Source organism: Dasypus novemcinctus, chromosome 13, assembly GCF_030445035.2.
Source record: "Dasypus novemcinctus isolate mDasNov1 chromosome 13, mDasNov1.1.hap2, whole genome shotgun sequence".
NCBI lineage: Eukaryota > Metazoa > Chordata > Mammalia > Cingulata > Dasypodidae > Dasypus > Dasypus novemcinctus.
In genome coordinates this window covers 110,075,415-110,097,738 of record NC_080685.1, presented here as the reverse complement: position 1 = coordinate 110,097,738, position 22,324 = coordinate 110,075,415, and the positions used below count along the sequence as shown (strand labels likewise).

General features: G+C 38.5%; 2 protein-coding genes across 6 annotated transcripts in view; one reads left to right on the top strand and one right to left on the bottom strand.

The window, feature by feature from the left end:
• Window positions 1–1,176: 1,176 nt before the first annotated feature.
• BROX (BRO1 domain and CAAX motif containing) lies at window positions 1,177–21,686 on the bottom strand. Of its 5 annotated transcripts, XM_004482082.5 has the most exons (15): window positions 21,282–21,409; window positions 20,820–20,931; window positions 18,073–18,174; window positions 17,247–17,363; window positions 14,718–14,824; window positions 14,280–14,376; window positions 11,394–11,489; window positions 10,285–10,357; window positions 9,280–9,385; window positions 8,317–8,406; window positions 7,009–7,094; window positions 5,989–6,070; window positions 5,542–5,692; window positions 4,575–4,734; window positions 1,177–3,373 (listed from the first exon to the last, which is right to left on the bottom strand). In XM_004482082.5, exons 4-15 carry the CDS (start codon window positions 17,345–17,347, stop codon window positions 3,287–3,289), a joined length of 1,236 nt encoding a protein of 411 aa, XP_004482139.1. In that variant the 5' UTR covers window positions 17,348–17,363; window positions 18,073–18,174; window positions 20,820–20,931; window positions 21,282–21,409; the 3' UTR covers window positions 1,177–3,286. The 5 variants fall into 5 exon arrangements, with proteins under 5 accessions (XP_004482139.1, XP_004482140.1, XP_004482141.1 ...); XM_004482083.4 differs by lacking the exon at window positions 20,820–20,931 and having other exon boundaries at window positions 21,282–21,674; XM_004482084.5 differs by lacking the exon at window positions 18,073–18,174.
• AIDA (axin interactor, dorsalization associated) overlaps window positions 21,670–22,324 on the top strand; it is a 64,089-nt gene continuing 63,434 nt past the window's right edge. Inside the window, exon 1 of the mRNA XM_004482076.4 lies at window positions 21,670–22,009. Coding sequence (XP_004482133.1) covers window positions 21,900–22,009 — 110 coding nt within the window. The 5' untranslated portion in view covers window positions 21,670–21,899. The remainder of the gene's footprint in view (window positions 22,010–22,324) is intronic.

Sequence of the window (22,324 nt, the reverse complement as noted above, 5' to 3'; positions counted from 1 at the left end):
ACCAAAGCTGGGGGTAAATGGTAGAGCGAGAAATAAGAAATATGAATTAAAGCAACGTAGAAAAAGCTACAGAGTTGCTGACAGAACCTCACACGGCAAGATTTTTATACCTTTATTTACAGGTGCCCGTGCACCCAATTACTGAGGATGAGAGGGATGTTACCTACACGCCTGTCCCACTGGGGTGTTTCCCAACCTTTGCCCCAGCAAGGCATTCACTAATCATTTGTTCAGACTACTGGGGGAAATGGGAAGGAACTTGGAGACCTGGAAGAGGCTGCTCTGGGCAGGTGACAAGCCGGGGGGTTCTGCCACCTCCCGCCTTGTCCAGCTAGCACCTCCACGGCTGAGATCAATTGCTCAAGGCAAACCAATCGAGCAGCTGCATTAGAGAATTAAAATTCAAGTCACCTCGTGATCTAACTTTCCTCTGGTGAGCACACAAAGAGTGAGTACATGAGCTTACACCTACCTCAAGACCATCAGCAGGTAGTAGATATAATGAATTGCTGCAGAAGTGTTTGGGATAAACATGATTGAATATTTTTTTTTAAAATAATTCATAGAATAAGCTGCCCTTCCAATTAACTATTTTAATTCGTTTAGCTTACTGCTAAATCATGTCTAAAATTTTAATCAAAATACTCAAATATCAATTGAAAAAGTCTTTAGACACAAACCCAAAGAGATGCTGCTGTATATTTTTACACATATATTAAAACAGGTATTTTACAAAGCAATTACTCTGGGAAATGAAGGCGTACTCCTGAATATATTGTTTTTTTTCTAAGGACATTTATAAAGCACTGAAATCGCAATCTGAAAATTGCAAAATGCCAAGTTCTCTACAGAGTATTCTATTGTAATAATGATAAACTCTCCAGCTTAGCTTACCACAGTACGCACTACTGCCTCACACTGGATAATGCTATGTATCAGGTAAAGGCCAGGTAAATGCTACTTTCAGATTAAGAGGTGAGAGACCAGTAGGAATCAAACAGGTCAAGATGTGCTGACTAATAATGAATTCCTGTTGCATAAAACAACTGGTTGCAAATATAGCTGTCATTTTTAAAGGTCACTGTGAAGAACTATGATTTTGCATTGTATTAACTCAGGGTCTGGCTTAGTAAATGTAAAGACATTTGTCAAAAAACAAATCAAAATTCCATGAAATTGTAAGTAAAATTACCTTTTATTTTCATAAATAGACAACTCATTATTAAATGTATGCGACAGCACAAATAGTCATATCTCTCTCTAATATCACCTTCATGCAACTTCTTTACCTTTGTTAAACCCCCAAAATTTCCAATGCCATTTCAAAGAATATTATATAATGGGGTATTTTAGTCCCACAACGTCATTTTGGCTGAGTCGAAAGGATATTATCTGCCCATGCCAAAGCCACCAATCACTGATCTAAAGTAATAACAGTATTTACTTGAGTTTTACAGAAGCACTGGACATATTACATGTTTCCATTTCATTTATGGTACTATATTCCACAAAAATGTCAATGTGAAAGTTTAGTAACCAGGATAATAAGAACTAGTACCTAAGACAAGTATGTTCTATAGGCAGAGCAATAAGCTGGCATCAAATTCTATTTAAAATTTTGTCAGTAAATGGCATAAACAAATAGATCAATGATTTTATTAAATAAGGACTGCACAAAATACAGTGAAGTTGAATTAAACATTTCTTTCTATAGATAGTCCAATAAAATGAAATGCCTGTCTAGTCATTATTCCACTGATTTTGGAAAATGCAGTTTCAGATTTTCAATGTGACACTCACTGCAAAGAGTAATCAGCATTTCCATATATTAAAACAAAACCTCACTGATTCTATGTAGCCTAAGGAGTGCAAACTATGATATGTGGTTTCAGTAACCATTTATTTGAATACAATATTGAGATAGGCATAATCTATTTAATCTAATCTTTATAATGAAATGCATATTCCAATGTCAACACTTAATGCAGATTTTCCTCAGGACAACATACTCATTTCCCCCAGAGTTGCCATGTGAGTTCTAGGTTTATCTATGTAAATGCTCAGCACGATGCCTACCACATAGTAAGCTCAACAGACACACCTTCTATTTTAATTACTTTTACTAAGTGAACATGTCTCATTTATCATAGGAAAACTGGCTGCATCCCCCAGAGAGTAAAACATAGACCTATGTGTGACTTTTGTTAAAGTATTATGCATCCACTATTTCTTCAGTTTGTGTATATACTAAACTAATTCTGTTTTAAACAATACAATCTATTTTTAAGATGATACTGTATCTACATTTGTTCTCTAAGTGTTTGCTACAGCCATTGGCCTATATAATTCTGACAATATGAATATTAGAAAATTATATAAAAACAATGTACACTGAAATTAGGTAACAAAAGCATTTTACTCTAACTTCTTTAAAAAAAAAAAGAAGTAGAGAGCTGTCAGTGTAATTCAGGACAACATAACTCATTTAAAAGTTTAAAGGTTTTTCTTTCCACCGTGCAGCACTGGACTTCTTCAAAAAACATTTTTATTCTGTCTTCTCTCATATAGAAACACTAAGAACTGTTAAAAAGTTCTGTCCTCTAAGTAGAAACGCCATTAAAAAAGGTACTGGTAAAAAATCGCTGTAGGTTGACTGAGTCTGAAATGAAGCACGGGGCTACCAGAACAGGAGTAAGTCCTCACAAGGTCTCAACAGACCTATAAATACTGATTTTCCAGTGAATTATACATTCTAAACTATGTAAGAATTTGGTATGAATGTTTTCTGATCTTTAACCACAAGTGACTTTTTTCCAACAGAAAAATGAAGTGACTCAAAACATAACAAGTATGTGCTAAAATTAATATAATGAGGGGAAAAACTGTCAAAATCCAATTCCTGTCATTCCGCTGATATCAAATAAGAGGAAGGAAAATAAACTTTTTTGTGAAGATGGAAAAGCGTATCAGAAGCCACATGATTCTGACCTACAATTTAATTTGACCTACAATTTAACTCTAAAACCACCCAGGGTTCAAAAAAGAGACAACTCCCAAATACGCCCTTTAGAGGCACAGTGAAGTCTTTAGAACACTGTCCTGACTAGGAGGAGCGCTTGGAAACAAAGCATGAGATATCTCTACTATAGTAAAAAATCAAGAACAGATAAACTGAAAGCAGAACTATAAATTATTTTATAGTCTTCAGAGGAACCTGAACTGAAGTTCCATGGTTTATCTTATCTAGTAGTACAGAAATTCAAAGCGCACATTGTATCGATGAGTTTTAGGAGATGTGGCACCCAGTGTCCTTTTGAGGTTTGATATCTGGTTCTTTCGCAGGTTTTATTTCTTCTTCTGGTTTGGGTTTGGTCTAGGCAGAAAGAAAAATACAGTATAAGTACATAAATTAAGATTCAGGAAAGAAACACTAGGAGAGCAGATGCAGCTCAGTGGTTGAGTGAGTGCCCAGTTCCCATGTATGAAGTCCTAGGTTTGACCCTTGGTACCTCCTACAAACAAACAAACAAAATGAAAAAAAAAAAACCAACTCTCACTGGGAAGCAGATGTAGTTCAGTGGTTCCCATGTATGGGGTCCTGGGCTAAATCCCCAGTACCTAGTGAAAAAAGAAGAGAAAAAAAAAAAACACGAGATCTTTTCCTTTTCAGACTTTTTAAAGATGTCATCTTAAATTACACTACAACGCTAACAAAGCTGTTGCAGAAACTACATAGCAGTTCAATTTAAGAACTAATCAAAAAGCAACACTTCAGTGAAGATGAAAACCTAGATTGGTAGGGGGGAAAACCAATCTAATGATACTCCTACTCTACATTCTTTCTAGGGAGAGAGAAACCGAGTGATGAATCTATGTATGTGGAACCCTTAAGTTTGATATGAAACTAACAGTCTGTCTCTTAAGGCCTTATTTTAGAGATCCAACAGGATACAAAATGGTTGTTTTACAGAGTAACAGTTTCAGTTTGGGAAGGAAGAGAAATATATGAATCCAATTTCAAGGAGCAATAACTGAAAAAGCATTCCCATTCTCTTTGTCACAGATTCCTAGTCTTCTGGTAATTAAACCTCAAATTTTCCACTTACCTACCATTTGATTTAGTACATGAAGATGCACTTAGATGTAAATGAAAGCAGTTTTATTTTACCCCTGCATGACTTCGTGGAATATTGAAACTCGGTCACATCATCAGCTGCCCCTGCACTATACTAAATTAAAAAGACAGTAGTGCTGCAGCAATACAAACATGGATGAGAATCCTTTTAAGGCCTTTCTCCCTGCACTCTTCTTAGAAGTGCACTGATAAGTTGTAAAAAGGCAAGATAATGTCTTGAAAACAGTGATGATCAACTATGTAGAAAATCGGAAGACAATTAAGGACTAGAGATCTAATCTCAAAGGGTTCTACAAGAGATTACACCAGTCAGTGACACTCATTTGATATTTAGACAAACATATATATCCACTGAAACAGAAAAAATAACAAAATGCTAATTCTGTATCCGCTTTTTCAACTTTTATGAATGGAAAGAAAAAAAAAACCCAGTTCATACACTGTCATCCTTGGGTCTCTTGGTGAGATCGAATGCAGCCAGCGTTTCTGGTGTCCAGTGTGCACTTACAGGAGGAAATTCGAAAGGGACAGGCTCGACGAGACCATAATTTGCTTTGAGTTCCAGTTGTGGGGCTTCTGTTGGAATTTTTTGAAAGTAACTGCAAGAAACAATTTAAAGAGCAATTCATCCATTTATTCACTCACTACCTGAGGGCCTTACCCGATCAAGGCGCTGTGTGAGACAAGGACAACGTAATGATGAGTAAGAGAGAAGATTTCGCTGCTTCACATGCATGCAGATGCGTTAGGTAAGACAGTCAAGAGACCCTGTGAACTACAGTGCAATGTAACTGCAGCAATGTTGGATATAGGGTGCCATGAGAACAACGGACAAGGGGGTTCCAAGATGCTTTACAAAAGAGGCGATGAAAGGGGAACCCAGGCATGTTCAAGGAAGAGAAAGCAGCTCAGTATGACTAGATGCAGAATTTAAGGGAAATAACGTAGAGAGATAACACAGGGACAAGATTAATTCCACCAACATACATAGGTGGTGATCTATAGTTTGAACAACACGGATTTAACAATGGAAAACTATTTGATAAAACTGGGAAGGATTGAGAGAAAAATTAATTTCTTGCTTTACAGGTAGCTGAAAGCCACAGTGAGAGGAAATATGCAAAGGGCAATGAGTAGACATGTACAAAACCTAAAGACGGAAGGACAAGGAAACAAAGTTAAGAGGAAATTAGAAACAGTATGTGAGTGTCCTAATGAAAAGGGCTGTATGTTTATAATTCCCATTTTACATAAGGTAGAATAAAAGTTAGGTCCTACATGACAGAATTTAATCACCAATTTAAAGAGAAAATTAACGCTAACTTAAGCATAATTTAACATAAAACCTTTGGGAATAGAGACTAACAGAAAAACATATCACCGAAAGATACAACAGCTGTACTCACATAAAACCATTTTCTCTCTGACATTTTTCTAGGGTATTCTTTACAAGACTTCCAAGTTTCCTAAAGAACAAGTGTCCCGAAGGTTTGACTGTTGGTCCTGGGCCTTTGGTTTCTCCATATTCTTTGCATAATGCTTCTGCCTTTGCATAAACTGCATGTGAAAGAAACACAATGATCTAATTTTAATTAATTACTATTAAAAGGCTTTAAAAAGGGTAGGAAAACATTTTACCAGTCTTTAAGCACCATCATACTGATACCAATATAGTAACCATCTAAGTGGAAGCTGGGTATCTTCTAGAGGTTCTAGGTTTTCAGAACTTCTTCATTCCTCCCATTACTACCACTGTTCATTAACTCAGCCAAAATCTCTTTTACCCCTACTCCCCTTTGTGATAAAACATTTGATTTTTAAAAGGGAGTTAATATTTTGGCAGGAATACTTACATTTTTCTGCTTCTTGGAGAGACCTGATTGCTTCACCACATTTATCACTAGCCAACAAAGTCTGACCATGATAACAATAAGCCTGATAAAAGAAACACATTTTTTATTCATTCCCTTCCCACTATCATTTTATATGTGTGTTGGATAAATAAACGCCTTTGTTCATTGTTTGAAGTATCATTGCAAATCTTACATTTCTTTATGTAACTCTTTTCCATGTCTGCTCAATGGGACTCACGTAAAAGCTGGAATTATGTCAAGCCTTGAGCCAAACTAGCTTTCTAATCATCGCCTGAGGGCAAAAAGTATTGGATGAAACCTGCCTTTAAAATTAGAGCACAGTGGATAAAAGATGGCAATTACTGTGCTAACGCAGAGGTAGAGGGAGGGTTCTGAGGTTAAGCATGAAAGAGGTTTTTAAGAGCAAGGTGCAGCAGCCTGAAGTAGGACATATGCACTCTTCACATGTCTCCATCAATGCAGGGATTACACATGGTCTTAGCGCATTCGAAAACTGATTCTAAGGGTAAGAAGGAGAAATAATATACTTAGACCTGACAAAAACTTTTCACTATCTCTCACAAGATATTCTAATCAACAAAACCAGTACATTTGTTTGGTGGGAATAGTAAGACTGATAAGGAACTTGAAAAGGATGCTTATTGATGGCTCTTCACCAACCCAGGTGATACACTGCATGGTGTACCTTTAGACTACTTAATAAGTATCGTTCTCAATGTATGGGATGAAACAATTGAGAGGACTCTCATTAGGTATGCAGAAGGTTCCAGCCTGAAAGTGATTTCTGAATAAAAAAGTAACTGCATAGTTATAATTTTGTTCTACAAGTCTACATCTCTCTTTCTACCCACTTTAGTTTACAATGACACTATCAGTGGACATTTACTAAGCACTATCCATTATATATAAAATGTTAATGAGGAGTCTGGGGAGATGAGTGATCTGGCACTCAAGGGTTGAAAAGACAGTAGATAAGGTTGCAGGGCTATACATACTTACATAAGCTGTATAAAAACACATTTTCAAGTGAAGATATTTTCTCCATTTCACAGAGTACGCAGGTTCCAAACTGGATAAAGTATGATCTAAAGTTACATTTTAAAAAGCAAAATATAATTTCACCCTGATTCACTAGAGGACTTTTAATTAATGTGTTCTGATGCTAAAATCAGAATGCCATTCAAGTCTAAAACTCAAGTATTTACACATATTTTTAAAGCTCTGCTTTATTTAAAGTTATTTTCTCCTGTGGTTTAAGCTACATAATAAGACTTTTTACAATACCATGGCACTCCTTGATTTATTAAGTTTAAGATAATGATAAAAACAGATGTGATTAAGAATTTCAAAGTAAATACTCGTTACTATATTTCTATTTAAAATTTTTTTTCTTAATATAGCAATGCAAAGAGAAGCCTAGTCACTGAAATCAGAAACATGGAGTCTACTTTAACTCGTTCACCTTCCCCATCACTGAAACTTGTATAAATCCCACATATACACTCATATATCCTTTTGCTAAACATGTCTCCAACTGACTTCCCCTCGTCATTTCCTACTTTGCCATCTTTGTCAAAGTTTCATCATTTCTTCTATAAACTGTAGTAATTTCTTCCTAAGTCCTAAGTAGAATCAGCCTACTGCTCTTTCACCTAGCAGTTCCATCTGCCATACCAGAATAATAGGGATCTTTCTTAAATTTAAAACTCATCAAGTCAGACTGATTTACTATCTTAATGGGTCCCAAATAGCTACAAATCTTCAGACAGACTTACAAACCAATTCCTGTTCTCACCCCTGTGTACTTTTCCGATCTTTCCCTACGATCACTCATCCTGTGCTTCAGCTACAGCTGAATGTGCTCAGTTCTTTCTGATCTCTGTACAAACTACAGAATGTCCTACTCCTCCCACACTTCAAAGCATACTAGCAACTTTAGACTAGCATTTTTTTAATCCTTGTATTTGTATCACAGAAGTAGGCTAAAACCCCACCTTCCTCTAGAAATTTCTCTACCATGCGCAGATTGTTTAGGTGCTTATTTCACTGACGTAACAATGCCTTAGTTATAACTAAGTATAGATATTATTAGTTATAGCTGGTTAAAAATATATGGTCTCCTTTCCATTAGAACACTTATATAGCTTATTAACTATGAACAGCTCTAATTCTTTCTTTTTAAGGCAATTATTCCAGTTTTACAAATAATGAAACATTTTGAGAATTATTTTATCAATTCCCTACTAAGAGGAGATAAACCTAAAAGCCTGAAGACTAAAAACAGTAACAATAGAATTATAAGCTTACCAGCTTTTTGATAGAAATTGGCTGTTTCATATGCCAGTGCAGCAATTAGTCCAGGAGCATGTTTTAGTTCAATTGCTCGAGCAATTGTTACTGTAATCAAAACAGAATAAAGTGAATCTATGATTAAAGTCACTTGCGTTCACCTTAACTTCAAGGATAACAGCAAAAGACAGTCTTACAATCTTAAAATTGGGATTTTAGTAGACTGCTAGAACACTTTTAGCAGGAAAAATAAATTACAGAAAGTGCAAACATAAACAGATAACAATGAGCTTGTTGATTCTAATACCATTTGTTCCAATAAGTCACTAGCTAATCACAGAGAATTGCTACTACAAAACAGCATGATATATTGGAAGCCTAAATATTTCTAAGGCACCGGATATTTAAAATAAAGAAAAACAAAAGCAAGGTTTCTTTACTTGTTTTCACTTAAGTCCCCATTTACTTCCTGATATTGAAAGACAAATGTTTTAAGGTAAGCCAAATAGTGGCGATCATGGATCAATTTTTTAGTATAGATCTTTGAGTCCAAGAGCAGGAACCTGACACCTGACTACAGTAGATTAACACCAACCCAGGAATCCTGCCCGGCTCTGTCATTCCTCCATTATCAGTGCTGTCTGATTGAAGAAAGAAAGAAACCAATCTGGGAGTCATATTAAGCCGTGAGAAGAGGAAGAAAAGGAATGAGCAGGAAGGGAGGGAGGGAAAAGAGAAGGTAAAGAATTAATTTTATGCTGTCAGAAACTGCATGAAACCAAAATCACTTAACAAGGGCCATAAACTGCAAGTCTTTTCCTGCTGGCTAAGAATGAAGGCAAAAGCTAAAAGTAAACTTATTCCTCACTATAGAACTCTCTCAAAACCTGAAACTCAGTTCTAGCTTATCCTGATTAAACAAAGAAGAATTAAATGCCAATATAGATTTTCTTTACACAATCTTATAACATTTAGGAATACCTTCTTGAGCTTCAGCCTGACACTGGATAATATAAGCTTCTATGAGTCGTGCCTCTAAATCCCTTCCCTTTTCTGCAGGTGTAATAAGTTTTGGGATATGATTTTCCTGAGAGAAATGGAAAAAAAAAAAGAAAAGAAAAAAGTCAAATTGTATTTTAATCTAGTTGTTAGAGATGAAGAAAACAGAAGTTATGAGACACTCAGTTTGGGGATTTACTAGAAATTCTGAAGGCAAATGAAAACTGTCAAAAAGAGAATAAAAGCTCCTGTAGAGTATACAACCCAACTTTTACAAGCACAAGAAATAAAAAGATCAAAATTTGGGCCATACTAGATTGCTTAGCTGTTTAACTGGAATAGTAATCCAAGTCCCCTTTTCCATGATCACCTGAAATGTTCACATTAATAAGATATATGGAAATATCTAACTCAGCTCAGAGCTGTCAAATCACTGTAAAGTATCTGATTTTATCATGAGAGAACCCAACACTGGCCTCCAGTAGGCCTTCAGTAAACAGTGGCTTAATCAGAGTGAAGTGGGGAAAATTCTGTTGGAAAATACATTATTTTTTCTCCTAATTCTCATCATATCTACAGGCAATTTAATATAACTAGTGTGTACTGACTGTCTCTCTAGTCTTTTCACTAAGATGCAGAGAATATAATCAGTTCAGTTTTACAGAATTATGACCGCATGTGGCAACTGCTGAGAAACGGTAAGAACTATCAATTTCCCTGCTTTGTTCTCTATCTTTTGAGAAGAGGCAGAAAAATAATCAGCATATTAAAACTTGAATTTTCTAATTTTAAAATCCACTGACAATTTTAGTACTAAAACGAGACAGTTAATATTGTCTGTAACTGACAGCTCTCATCAATAAGGTAGTGAATGCAATGAAAACAGAGCACATATGAGCTCTTTTTACCTAATGAAACAACTCCTTCCCACCTCCCAAAAAAAGAACTCAAAAATTAAAGCATTAAGAATACACTTTTTTTTCCTACCTTTAAGTGCTTAAAAATCCCAGCTGCAATTTTTAAGCTTCGATGAACTTCTTTTGCTTCATCTTCTGTTATGCTTAAAAACAGCGGTTATATTAGTTAGAGAATAAATATTGTTTCTGGTATTAAAACCAACAACCAATAAATTCTCATAAAACCACATTAGTCATTTGTGTTTCTCACTTCTGGCTTTATTCCTTTTGAAAATTCTAATTATGAAACTTCAAAAAACAACAAATGCATATGAAAAAATTCAAAGATATTATAAAACAAACAAAAAACGTGCCTAAAGATAAACTCTGGACAAAGGTTTCTTGTTTTCTCCAGATCTTCTGTGCATATACAACCATTATACAACAAACACTTAATACATGGACACATTTAAAAACCACACACATACACGAGGGTAGCTAACTCATTACTCTGTCTTTGCCATTATCACCTAACATTCTTTATAGATAATTTTACATCAGTACATAAAATGCAACTTTAGTTTTTAAGTGCCAGTATGTTATTCCCACGTATGGATGCATCATAATTAATTTGCCAGTTTCCTATTGCTAGTACTCACTTTGGCTAACATAAAAATTACATCTCATTTTATTTTGCAATTCTTTAATTATTTAAAGCATCTTTGCACATTCTAATAAGTCTTTTGTATTTCTTTGTGAACTGCCTGTTTGTGTCCTTTGCGCTTTCTTTTTCAATTGATTCGCTGGTCTTTTCCTTGTAGATTTTTAAGAGTCCTTTATACATTATTAAAAAAACAACAACAATCTGTCATACTAGTTGCAAGGTTTTTGGACCAGCCTGTCATTTGTTTTTTAACTTCGTTTATGGTACTTTTATGGGGTCTAATATTCAATCTTTTCCTTTATGGTTTCTTGGTTTAAGGTCTTATTTATAAAGACCTTCTTCATGACAAGATTTTTTTTTTTAATTTCCCCTTTTAGCACCAGGCTCTGTAATTCTGATACTGAAAATATTATTATGAGGCAACCTTCCTTTATCCAAAGTAGTATTTTTTATCACTAGCATAGACTTTTTAATACTGATACTCCGTATACTTGAAAAATAACACATATGCATAAAACCCCCCACTTTGAACTTACTTTTCTTTTCCAGCCAGTCTTGAAGCATATTTGGTATACCATAAAGCAACATTAAATCCCATGGAAATTAATTCAAAAACAGCATCCTGCTGGGAACTAGAATTATAAACACGTTTATTAAAATCTATCAGTTACTAAGACATTTCTCCATGAAGCCAACTATATATCCAATCAAAATTATAAAGAACTATATGCCAATTGATACTGTCCCAGCTACCATGAAACATATGAAGAAAACACACATCCTGTTTTTCATATAGATGGGGAGATAAGACACACACACATATTGGTAATTAATATGCGGCTATATAAAAATGCCCAGTATGCATCTCATAATAGCAAATGTGACAATAGTGCTTCCAAACTTCATTGAACATACAGAAGCTTTAAACAGAGATTTCTGGGATTCGAACCAAGTCAGAAAGTCTGAAATGGGGTCCAGAATCAGAATTTTTAACAAGTACTCAAGTGATTCTGGAGCAGGGTTCTTATAACACATTTTAAGATAATGGAATTGATAGGAGAGAAATTATTTCAGGCTGGAATGATTATAGAAGGCTTAATGTATATAAAAAATCCGAATTGTGCCTTGAAAGATGGCTAGAAGGGAAGCAGAAGGACATGCCAGTTGAGGGAAGGATAATGCTAAAGCCCAAGAAAGTAGAAAGATTTTTTTGATAGCTGTGACCAAACCAGGGTGAGCGGAACATACAGTTTTTAAAAAGAAACTGAGGGGAAGCGGACTTGGCCCAGTGGATAGGGCGTCCGTCTACCACATGGGAGGTCCACAGTTCAAACCCCGGGCCTCCCTGACACATGTGGAGCTGGTTGGCCCACACGCAGTGCTGATGCGCGCAAGGAGTGCCGTGCCACACAGGGCTGTCCCCCGCGTAGGGAGCCCCACACACAAGGACTGCGCCGCGTAAGGAGAGCCGCCCAGCGTGAAACAAAGTTCAGCCTGCCCAGGAGTGGGGCCGCACACATGGAGAGCTGGCACAACAAGACGACCCAATAAAAAAAGACACAGATTCCCATGCCGCTGACAACAACAGAAGTGGACAAAGAAGAACACGCAGTAAATGGACAGAGAGAGCAGACAATGGGGGATGGGGGTGGGGAAGGGGAGAGAAATAAATAAAAAATAAATCTTAAAAAAAAAAACTGACGAAGAAAAGATCAAAAAGCCAAGCTGAAGTCAAAATGCAGATCTTGAATGCCAAGCCAATCAGTATAACACAAAGAAAAAGATCCTAAAAAAAGTGTGTGTATTTATGCTACTAATTAGTTAATTAATTCTATTTCTACTCCCTTGTATATTTAGAAAGTATATCACCCTAGTATGCTTAGGAATAACTATTGGAGGAAGACTTTACAGGTTTTGCAGGTTTTATCATACATAAATATATTTTTAAAATTTTATTATGGTAACATATATATAACATAAAATTTGCCATTTTAACCGTTTTTAAGTATACAATCCAGTGGCATTAATTACATTCAAATAGTGTGTTACCATTACCACCATCGATTACCAAACCCTTTCCATCAAACCTAAACAGAAATTTTGGAGCCATTAAATAATAACTCTCCACTATCCCCCTCCTCGGCCCTGAGTAATTTCTGATCTTTCAGTTTCTATGAATTTTTTTATTCTAGGTATTTCATATCATATTAAAACAAGTATTTTTATACCTTGCTTTCATCCATCAAATTCTATTACTGAACATGACATAAAAAGATGACAAGAGCATATTAAGTAAGATATTAATGACAATTTTTATCTACTGTTATTCCTACAGGCAGCCTGAAAATGATGAGAAAGCTCTGCAAGGAAGTTTTTAAAAAGAAAGAAAGAGACTGACTAAAGATGCTGAACTATCAGAAAAAGAAAAGTAGGTGAAAAGACAAAATCCTGCTCTGCTTGAATGTAGCCCAAGACTGAAAGCCAGGTTTGGGGTCCAAACCTCAAAAAATTTTTCTTTCCTGAGGTACCAGGGGCTAGGGATTGAACCCTGAACCTTGTACGTGGGAAGCCAGTGCTCAACCACTGAGCCAGATTGGCTACCCTGAGTTGGTTTTTTTCATTTGTTTTGCTTGTTGTTTTGTCCTTTTAGGAGGCACCAAGAACTGAACCTGGGACCTCCCATGTGGGAAGGAGGCACTCAACTGCTTGAGCCACATCTGCTCCTTCCAAACTGTTCTCTGTGTGCTTATAACATTGTTATTAAAAGTCAAGACTGGGAAGCGGACGTGGCTCAACTGATAAAGTGTCTGCCTACCATATGGAAGGTCCAGGATCCTATACCCAGGACCTCCTGACCTGTGTGGTGAGCTGGACCACGTGCAGTGCTGATGCATGCAAGGGGTGCTGTGCTATGCAGGAATGGCCCCGCATAGGGAGCCACACGCACAAGGAATGCACCCTGCAAGGAAAGCCACCTCGTGAAAAAAGCCCAGCCTGCCCAGGAATGGCGCCGCATACACAGAGAGCTGACGCAGAAAGATGACTTAACAGAAAAGAGATGCAGTAAGTATCCCAGTGCTGCCTGATAATACAAGTGGATGGAGAAGAACACACAGCGAATGGACACAGACAGCAGACAACAAAGGGGAAGAGGAGAGAAATAAATAAATCTTAAAAAAAAAAAAGTCAAGACTGCAATTCTACTTAATATTTGTATTGATTATCTCTAGAACAAAAAATTATAATTTTATTTAATAGATAAATCAGGAGTTTAGGTCAAGTGCTTTTCATTAATTTCTTGATAAGATAAAATGCGAATCACACCTTTATTTTTCCTCTTCAAATACAGAGGCTATGGGTTAGCCACTGGCTAAATAGTTACAAAACTGGCTTCAACTTAATACTATGTTAGCATTGCTTACCTTGGAATCTGTCCTTGTAATGTATCAGTCCACTTGAAATTCTGAATATATCGTAACTTGCTTTCTTGGGTAGATTCATCCAATGAATTTATGAACCCTAAAAGAAGAAAAGGTATAAAGCATTTGAATTTTAGAAGAAACACCAAATGCTCTGTTTAGAAAAGTTTTCAAATAATACCTTTTCTGAATGAAACTCCTAATCCCTGTCCCACCTTCTCTATTCCATACTGTTTCCTAAGGTAATGCAATATAAACTATGTCCACATTTAATTTTCAAAATGTTAGAAAGACCACATATCAACTTAATATTCTCAGACTTCTGAAACTTAATCATACCAAAGTAATACAGCCTGAAGAATTCAACAGTTCAAATTTGGAAAGTCTAAGAATTAAATAGTTGTTTCTTAAGAAACTCAAAAGTTCGTACAAATAACTAACCTTGTAAAAGTGAAAAATATGAATCTGCTGCATTTTTCATCATTTCTGGATTACAACTCAAATCAGTAAACAGTTCAAGCAATTGGGCTCTGGATGTTCTCAAATCACTTAAATAAGAAAAAAATAGTAAACTGTATTATGACATATTTACATAAAAGTGGCTTAAAGGTTTCCATATAAGACCTTTAAAACAAAACAATCTGCCCCCACCCCCCGCACACATTTCCTCTAAGGTATTACCTAGTACACAGGAATGTGTTTAATTACGACTAGCACTAAAGATAAATGAAAGTTTTAAGAATTGTTTTATAAGTTGTACTAAAATTCAGTCTAATTAAGGGAGCAAATTATGGATATAATTATATAATAAAAATACATGGCAAGTTATTAATTAAAAAATCAAACAAACGCACAGATGTATGATTTGAGGGAAATTAAGAGTGAAAAACGTAAACTGACTGGTTCACAGTAGGTTTCTGAAAAATCCAAATTCAACGTGTATGATTTTACCATGTCCTTAAAATTTCTGAACTGTGACATCACACAGAAAATACCAAAATATACTTAATTAAGTAGAAAACCACGTTTTAGAAATGAATCTGCATATCAAGAATATGTAAAAACACGTGGCCACTAGTTGTTTTAAAGCTGCTTCCTAGTCTCCGTTGTCCTTGACTTCTCTGTCGCAATAAATGGTACAGATTCACCTTTTCCTTTCTGACATTCTTTTCTCCCTTGATTCCACTAACATTTAACTTTCCAGGTTCTCCTCTTACCTCTGAAAGTTCCCTCTATATTTTTTCTCTGCCCCCTTCTTAATCCCACCTCCTAAAATGTTTATTCTTTGGCTCTGGTTTTCTCTCTTTTGAGAGTAACTGTCCTGTTACGACAATTTCAACTACATCCATTCCCGGATCTACATCTTCAGTTTTGAACTTCATCTGGTTCCAGTTCCATATCTAATGCCAGAAGGCAATTAGCTTAGTAGGGTTCTAGAAATCACATTACATGAACAATAACTGAATATACCTGAAATGGGTGTAAATGGCTAAAAAAAGACTAACTCTAAACTGTAAGCACAAAGAAAGTAAACTGCATACTCAACCCTTAGTTGGTGACTAGGGCAAAGTACACACTCAAAAGCTTTAATCTTGAATGGTCTAGATGTAGATGAAGTGCTCATTTGGTGGCACTAACTCTAAGAAGGCTTCTTCCAAGCACACACATATGAATAATTACATACAGCTGACTGAAAATAGGATGGGCCACCTTACGAATTGGTCATTGTTTCAGGTATTTAACCAGAATCAGGGAAAGAGTGATTCAGACTATGAAGAAAGATAAATCCTTAAAGGCCTATTTCAGACTCAAATAATTTGCTATTTCCACTTAGGTGTTCGAACATCACTACAGCCCAACTTGTATAAAGTTATGTTCATGTTAATAACATAAAATTTGAGAAAAATGTTCTGTAGAAATTCAAGTTGCTCATTTTATAGATAAGTAATTAGGCCCAAAGAAATGAAGAGGAATTACCCAAATGCTACAGATAAAACTATAACCTGTAGCTATTTTTCTCTGGCCCACAGCTTATTTTTATATGGTTCTCAAGTTAAGAATGCTTTTACATCTTTAAGTATTATAATAATAAAGAAAAATATAGTACAGAAACTATATGTGGCCCACAAGGTCTAAAATATTTAACTGTCTAGCCCTTTACAGAAAAAGTTTTCCAAACTCTGATCTAGATTAGTAAGTCAGTTTTCCTACTCCTTGCTCCAATTACTTCTTTCCAGGAAAGACAACAACTCTCCTGATTTCTGTATACTAGTACCATCAGTGTTTTGATCTTCCAGATTTTATATCACAAATAACCTGAATCCTTTGCAACCTCCCAGAGTAAATTAGTCATTCGGGCTGGATGACTCCTCCTTTGAAGTATCAGTCAATCTCTTTTGTTCCAGCCAAGTGCTCTACTAAGCTGCCCTATAACAAGGTTTTCTGATGTAAATTATTTTCTCTTGTCTCATCTTACATTTAAATCAGAGACCAGCAAACTCTTTGTGTAAAAGGCCAAATAGTATACATATTTTAAGCTTCCTGGGCCAGAAGGTCTCTGGTGGGAACCAGAGGTAGCCAAAGATAATATGTAAATGAATGGGGTGGCTGTGTTCCAACAAAACTTTATTTACAAAAACAAGCAGTAGGTCTCATCTGTGGGCCACAGTCTGCCAATCCATGATCTAAGACATATAATTTATTTACTCCCCCTTTTCCAAAATGAATGCTTTGAAGGCCATTCCAGGTTCCTGGATCTCTCTCTGATTTGAACTTACTGAGTTTATTATCTGGCCAACCAACAATACTGATCTAAAAATAAGGACCCTGGCCTAGTTGACTGCTAAAGTTAAAAGATCTATCTATGATTTAGCTCTTTATATATCATAAATGTTTATAAGAAGTCTAAGTGTGTTATATATTTCTATACAGACAATGGTTTAAAAAAAAAAAAGATTGACTAAAACTTACTTGCAAATTTTTGAAGCAGCAGGGCCAGCAGCCACACCATAGTAGTTAAAAGAGACAGGAGCTGTGGCTTTTAATGGGTTCCTATGAAACCAATGGGTCATCTTTCCCAGATATTGTCTATAGATAAAACACATAAAAAAATAGACAATAATACTTACTACACAGTAGAAATAGTATTTTTTTTTAAATAAAAATATCTCTGGAATATATAAGCCTACCTAAGAAAACAGGCCTATATGCCAAGTCTTTGATCTTAATGCTTGTACATCTGAACCTTATTCCCATAAAAGTGAAACTTAGCCTAATTATAATTAATGCCTAAGAGTTACCTCCTTATTGCCTCCTTGTTACTCAAATGTGGCCTCTCTCTAAGCCAAACTCAGCAAATAAACTCATTACCCTCCCGATGATGTGGGACATGACTTCCAGGGATGAGCCTCCTTGGCACTGAGGGATTATTAACAAGTGCTAACCACTGATATATTTGTAAGAGACCTTGACCAAAAGGAGGAAACATTAAATAAAAGAGAATTTTTATGGCTAAGAGATTTCAAAGTGAGCCAGAAGGTCATTCCAGAGGTTACACTTATGCAGGTCTCAGACAGATTTCCTAACTGCCACAGTACACACAGCCTCAAAAAAGAATACTCCCGAGGGTTCTAGAGATATCTGGACACCAGAAGCAAGGCACACAGCCTCATAAAATCAACACCCCTTTGGCAGTGTTAACCTATTTCCCCAATATAACATAGTTACACTCATTTAATAATTCCCTTAATCATGATTCTTAGACTCCTTTTATTTGAACCTATAATTTTCAATATACCTGTTCAGTATATTTTTTAGAGACTTAAATCATAAGCCAGTTGAGCCCTGAATCCCAGCAGAATAGCAGCCAACTCCTATTCTCCACTTCTTCAGGCTTGCCCTAGACAAACAACAAAACAATGATGATGGACCAGTTCCATCTCAAAAATCAAGGAGTATTCACAACTGCAAGCAAAATAATTTCTTCCACCTGCCTCATGATATCTAAATCCCCTCTTAGCTTGAAGCAGTCAGAGAAGACATCCTAAACCACTCAAGATTGAATAATTAACAATCATAAGGGGGGAGTGTAACCACAGACCAAAGCAGATTTACTGTTATCGTAGTTATTACCTTGTGTTAACAGAAGAACTTGTAACATTAATATAAAGATTCAGAAGGGAGGGAGAAGGATGAATGGACAGAACATAGGGCATATTTGGGGTGGTGAGTTTCTTTTGTATGATACTGCAATGACAGACACATGATATAATCCATTTTTCAAGACCTATGGAACTACCTAGCTCAAAGTGTAAAACATAATGTAAAGTATAGACTTTGGTTAGTAGCAATGCTTCCCTATTGGTTCATCAACAATCACAAATGTACCATACTAATCAAAGATGTCAATAATAGGGGAAAATATGTATGTGTGTGTGTGGGGGGGTATTACACGGGAATTTCCTATACGTTCCGTGTAATTTTTCTGTAAATGTAAAGCTGAAACTTCTCTAAAAATATTTTTAAATTTACTATAGAATATACATGGGTATATATTTTATATATGAAATACCATATACATAGAAACATAAGTAAAATGCTTTAATGCTATAAGTAAACCTTATTTTAAATGACTATTTACAGTAATTTATATTTAAACCAGGCCTATGAAAAATGGGTATTTGGAAATTTGCCCACAATAACTACAAACAGAGTGATGTGGGCTATGGGTGGGAGGCTCTTTGTCTCTTCAGAGAGAACCTTAACCTAAGCTGTCTGTCCTGGCTTGTGGGTGTGGAAGGTAAGAGGCTGCAGTCCTGCCCTTGGTGACCATGGCAACGACTCCAGTCCCAGGCCATTTAGCAATGCAAACTCTATGCACATACCAGTCAGTCCAGGGAAACTCTGATGGTGGTGATGCCGAAACTTAAGGGAACTTGGACTTGGCCTCGGATGGTAAATATAATATAGCCTGTGCATAAATTCAAAATCATCTAATTCTGTATCCAAGTGTGCCTAGTCTCTAGAAATCCAGTTAAGCGGTATGGGCTTTAAATGTGCAGAAAGGATGCAAGACTGAATGTGTAGTCAGGGTTGCATCCAGACGGAATGTGGGCAAGATGCTAATTCAAGCTCACCTGAGGGGTGGGCGTATGTTAATTCAAAACCTACCCGGTACTCAGGCAAAGATTTAACTAACAAAGAAAGTAGTTTTCTTTGATAAAAGCACCATTTGACTCCCCACTCTGTATAAAAGGAACTTAAAAATCTTGTTGGGGCTCCGGTTTAAAACAGAAAGCTCCCGAGTCCGACTGGCCGTCAATAAACCATTTTTCCTTCTCAAAATCATTCCTGAGTCCTGGCCTTTCTATACTCAAATAATTGAACCTCTCTCAAATTCTACAACAAGAGCAGTGATTTTCAAACTTCAACATGCATTAAAAAAACACCTGGGGGGAAGGCAGTCTTGTTAAAATGAAAGTTCTAATTCAACTGTCTGGGGTTTAAGAACCTGCATTTCTAACAAGCTCCCAGAAGGTACTGATGCCCAGACTACACTTTTGAGTAACAGTATTAGACTTGTGTTGGACAAGGACAAGTGAGAGGGGCATAGGACCAGGTGAATGTAATTTCCAAAACAGGTTCACATGGCGACCCTCATTAAAAAGTCTACTTATGGCTTCAATTACTTTTAACCTAAAAACCGAAACGCTCTGAAAAATAACTACTTATGTAAAATGTCAACCTGAAAAAAAATAAGAGTCCATACCTTTGAGGTTTAAAAAAGCAATGTCACTTCTCTAAAAATCCCTGGGTAGGTAGTGCAGATAATACAGGAAGACCTAGCTGAAGCCTAAATATGGCAATTAGATTCTAGGGAGTAATAAAGAAGGAAGGTTTACTTACTTTGAATGCATTATACAAGGTTATCAATTGACATTTCTTACTATTAGGAAAAATGTAGGTTTCACAGTCAATGAAATACCTACTTCAAGCACTTCCCTAAAGATATTTACGTTTTGATGACTGAAACGGTTAGGGCAGCACCAGATATTTAAAGAGTAGAAAACGCAATGTGTACCTAATAAAACTTGAGTACTTTTAACAAGTCCTTTTTAAAAAACATCATCTAAACATCTTCCATGGAAATCTCCTTTAGCGCCCAAGTAAACAATACAGCTTCTTCGTGCAACTACTATCAAGCCTTCTTGAGACAATGCCATATACTACACTTGATTTTGGGAAAGCAAATTTCAACAAGCACTTCCTGCTACAGCAGCCTCCCATTTCCTGGATGAAAAAGTGGAAGGTTCTAAGGTAGATCTTTCCCTCAGGAATGAAGCAGGTAAGAGTCAAGTACAGTATTCTCTGCCCCCGCCGCATCTTTCCCCTTCTGCGACCCCGCACCCTTCACTTTTCAGGAATTCGGAGGGTGAGTCGAAGCCACCAGTACAACGTTCGTATGGCCACCTAAACCCCTACACAGCAGCACTGAGTCCTGGCCTGGAGCCCCTCTCCTGAGACCCCGGTCCCCGAAAGACCTACCTGCGCGCCGCCCCCGAGCGCTGAGCATCCACTTCCTGTTTCCCCTCCAACCTCTTCCTCCCGGCCCGGGCGGTGGCGGTCGGGGCCCGCGGCGACTTGCGCAGGCGTCAACCTAAGAGTAGCCCCTCTTTTTGAACAGCTATTCTGGTGCAAAGCCGATACTATCAACCCGGGAGAGGCAGGGAAACCACAGCCGAACAAACCCCTATTTAAGGTTCAAGATCTCCAAGTGCCGGCGGCAAAGCCAGGGCCAGAGGATTGGGCGAATCTAGCTGTGCATACCACTGTTCGGGTCAATACGGACTTCCTTTCATTTGCCTCAAGGCACTGCAAAGCCACTTTACGGGACCCAGTTCGGGAGGGGGTGGTCGAAGGAGACTGGTGGAAAAGGGGATGAGCCTATAGCTTGGTCTCTGGGGAAACACAGGGGAGGGTACTGGGTAACGCCCATCTCACACTTACCGCACTTCAGAGTTGTACAGCAGTCCTCCTGAGGGTAGAAAGGCAATTCCCAAGTGCACAAGCAAGGAAAAGGGAGTCGGGACACCGAGGCTACGCAACCGGAGGGACAGGAAACCAGGCCAAGCCCCGCGGGCGTCACGTGGCCCGGGCGGCCATGACGGCTACCGAGGCGGAAGCGCGCGCCGCCGAAAGGCGGAGGCTGCCCCGCGGTCGAAGCCCCCCGAGAACACCCCGTGCATCAGCCTTCCCTGCCTTCTCCTCCACGGGCTTAGCTCTCGAACGGCGGCACCTCCCCGTAGAGGAACGGAAGGGTCGGCCAGGCCTCCCAAGCCGAGGAAGATGCCTCGGTAGCGATGGCGGCCGCCGCGGGGACTGGGGCGGCCTCAACGAAACGCGGGGCGGGCCTCGGGGCGGGGCTGGCGCGGGGCGGCCGCCTCGGAGCCGCCAAGTTTGGCTGTGGCGGCAAATGGGCTTGGGCGGCTCCCCGGTGGGTGGCGGCGGTGACCGTTGCGGCTCCTCCTGGCCCTGTTAATGTCGGGGCCAGGCCCGGGGAGGATGGCGCCCTAGAGCCCGGCCTTGCTGGGGTCGGGGCGGGAGGGGACGGGGTGGGCACCGGCCATGTCGGAAGTGACCCGGAGCCTGCTGCAGCGCTGGGGCGCCAGTTTTAGGAGAGGCGCCGACTTCGACTCTTGGGGCCAGCTGGTGGAGGCGATAGACGAGTATCAGATGTGAGTGACTAACCGCGGGCGCGGGCGCGGCCCGGCGGCTCGCCCTCGGCCGGCGCCCTCCGCGCGGCGCCCGCCTCGAGCCTCCTCAGGGCGCGGCCCGCGGCCCCGGGGCCCGCCGCGCTCGCCGCGCCGCCGCCCCCCGCGCGCCTCCGCGCCACAGGTTGCGGTCCCGGTGGGGGCGGCGTCCCCGCAGGTCGCCCGCTCGCGGCCCCGCGGGCCCGGGGCTGCCGCCGGCGTCCTTCCTCCCGCCGCTGCCCTCGCTTTCTTTCAAACTCTCCGAGGAGTCGTCGTGCGCCTCCGCCCGCGCTGGGAGCG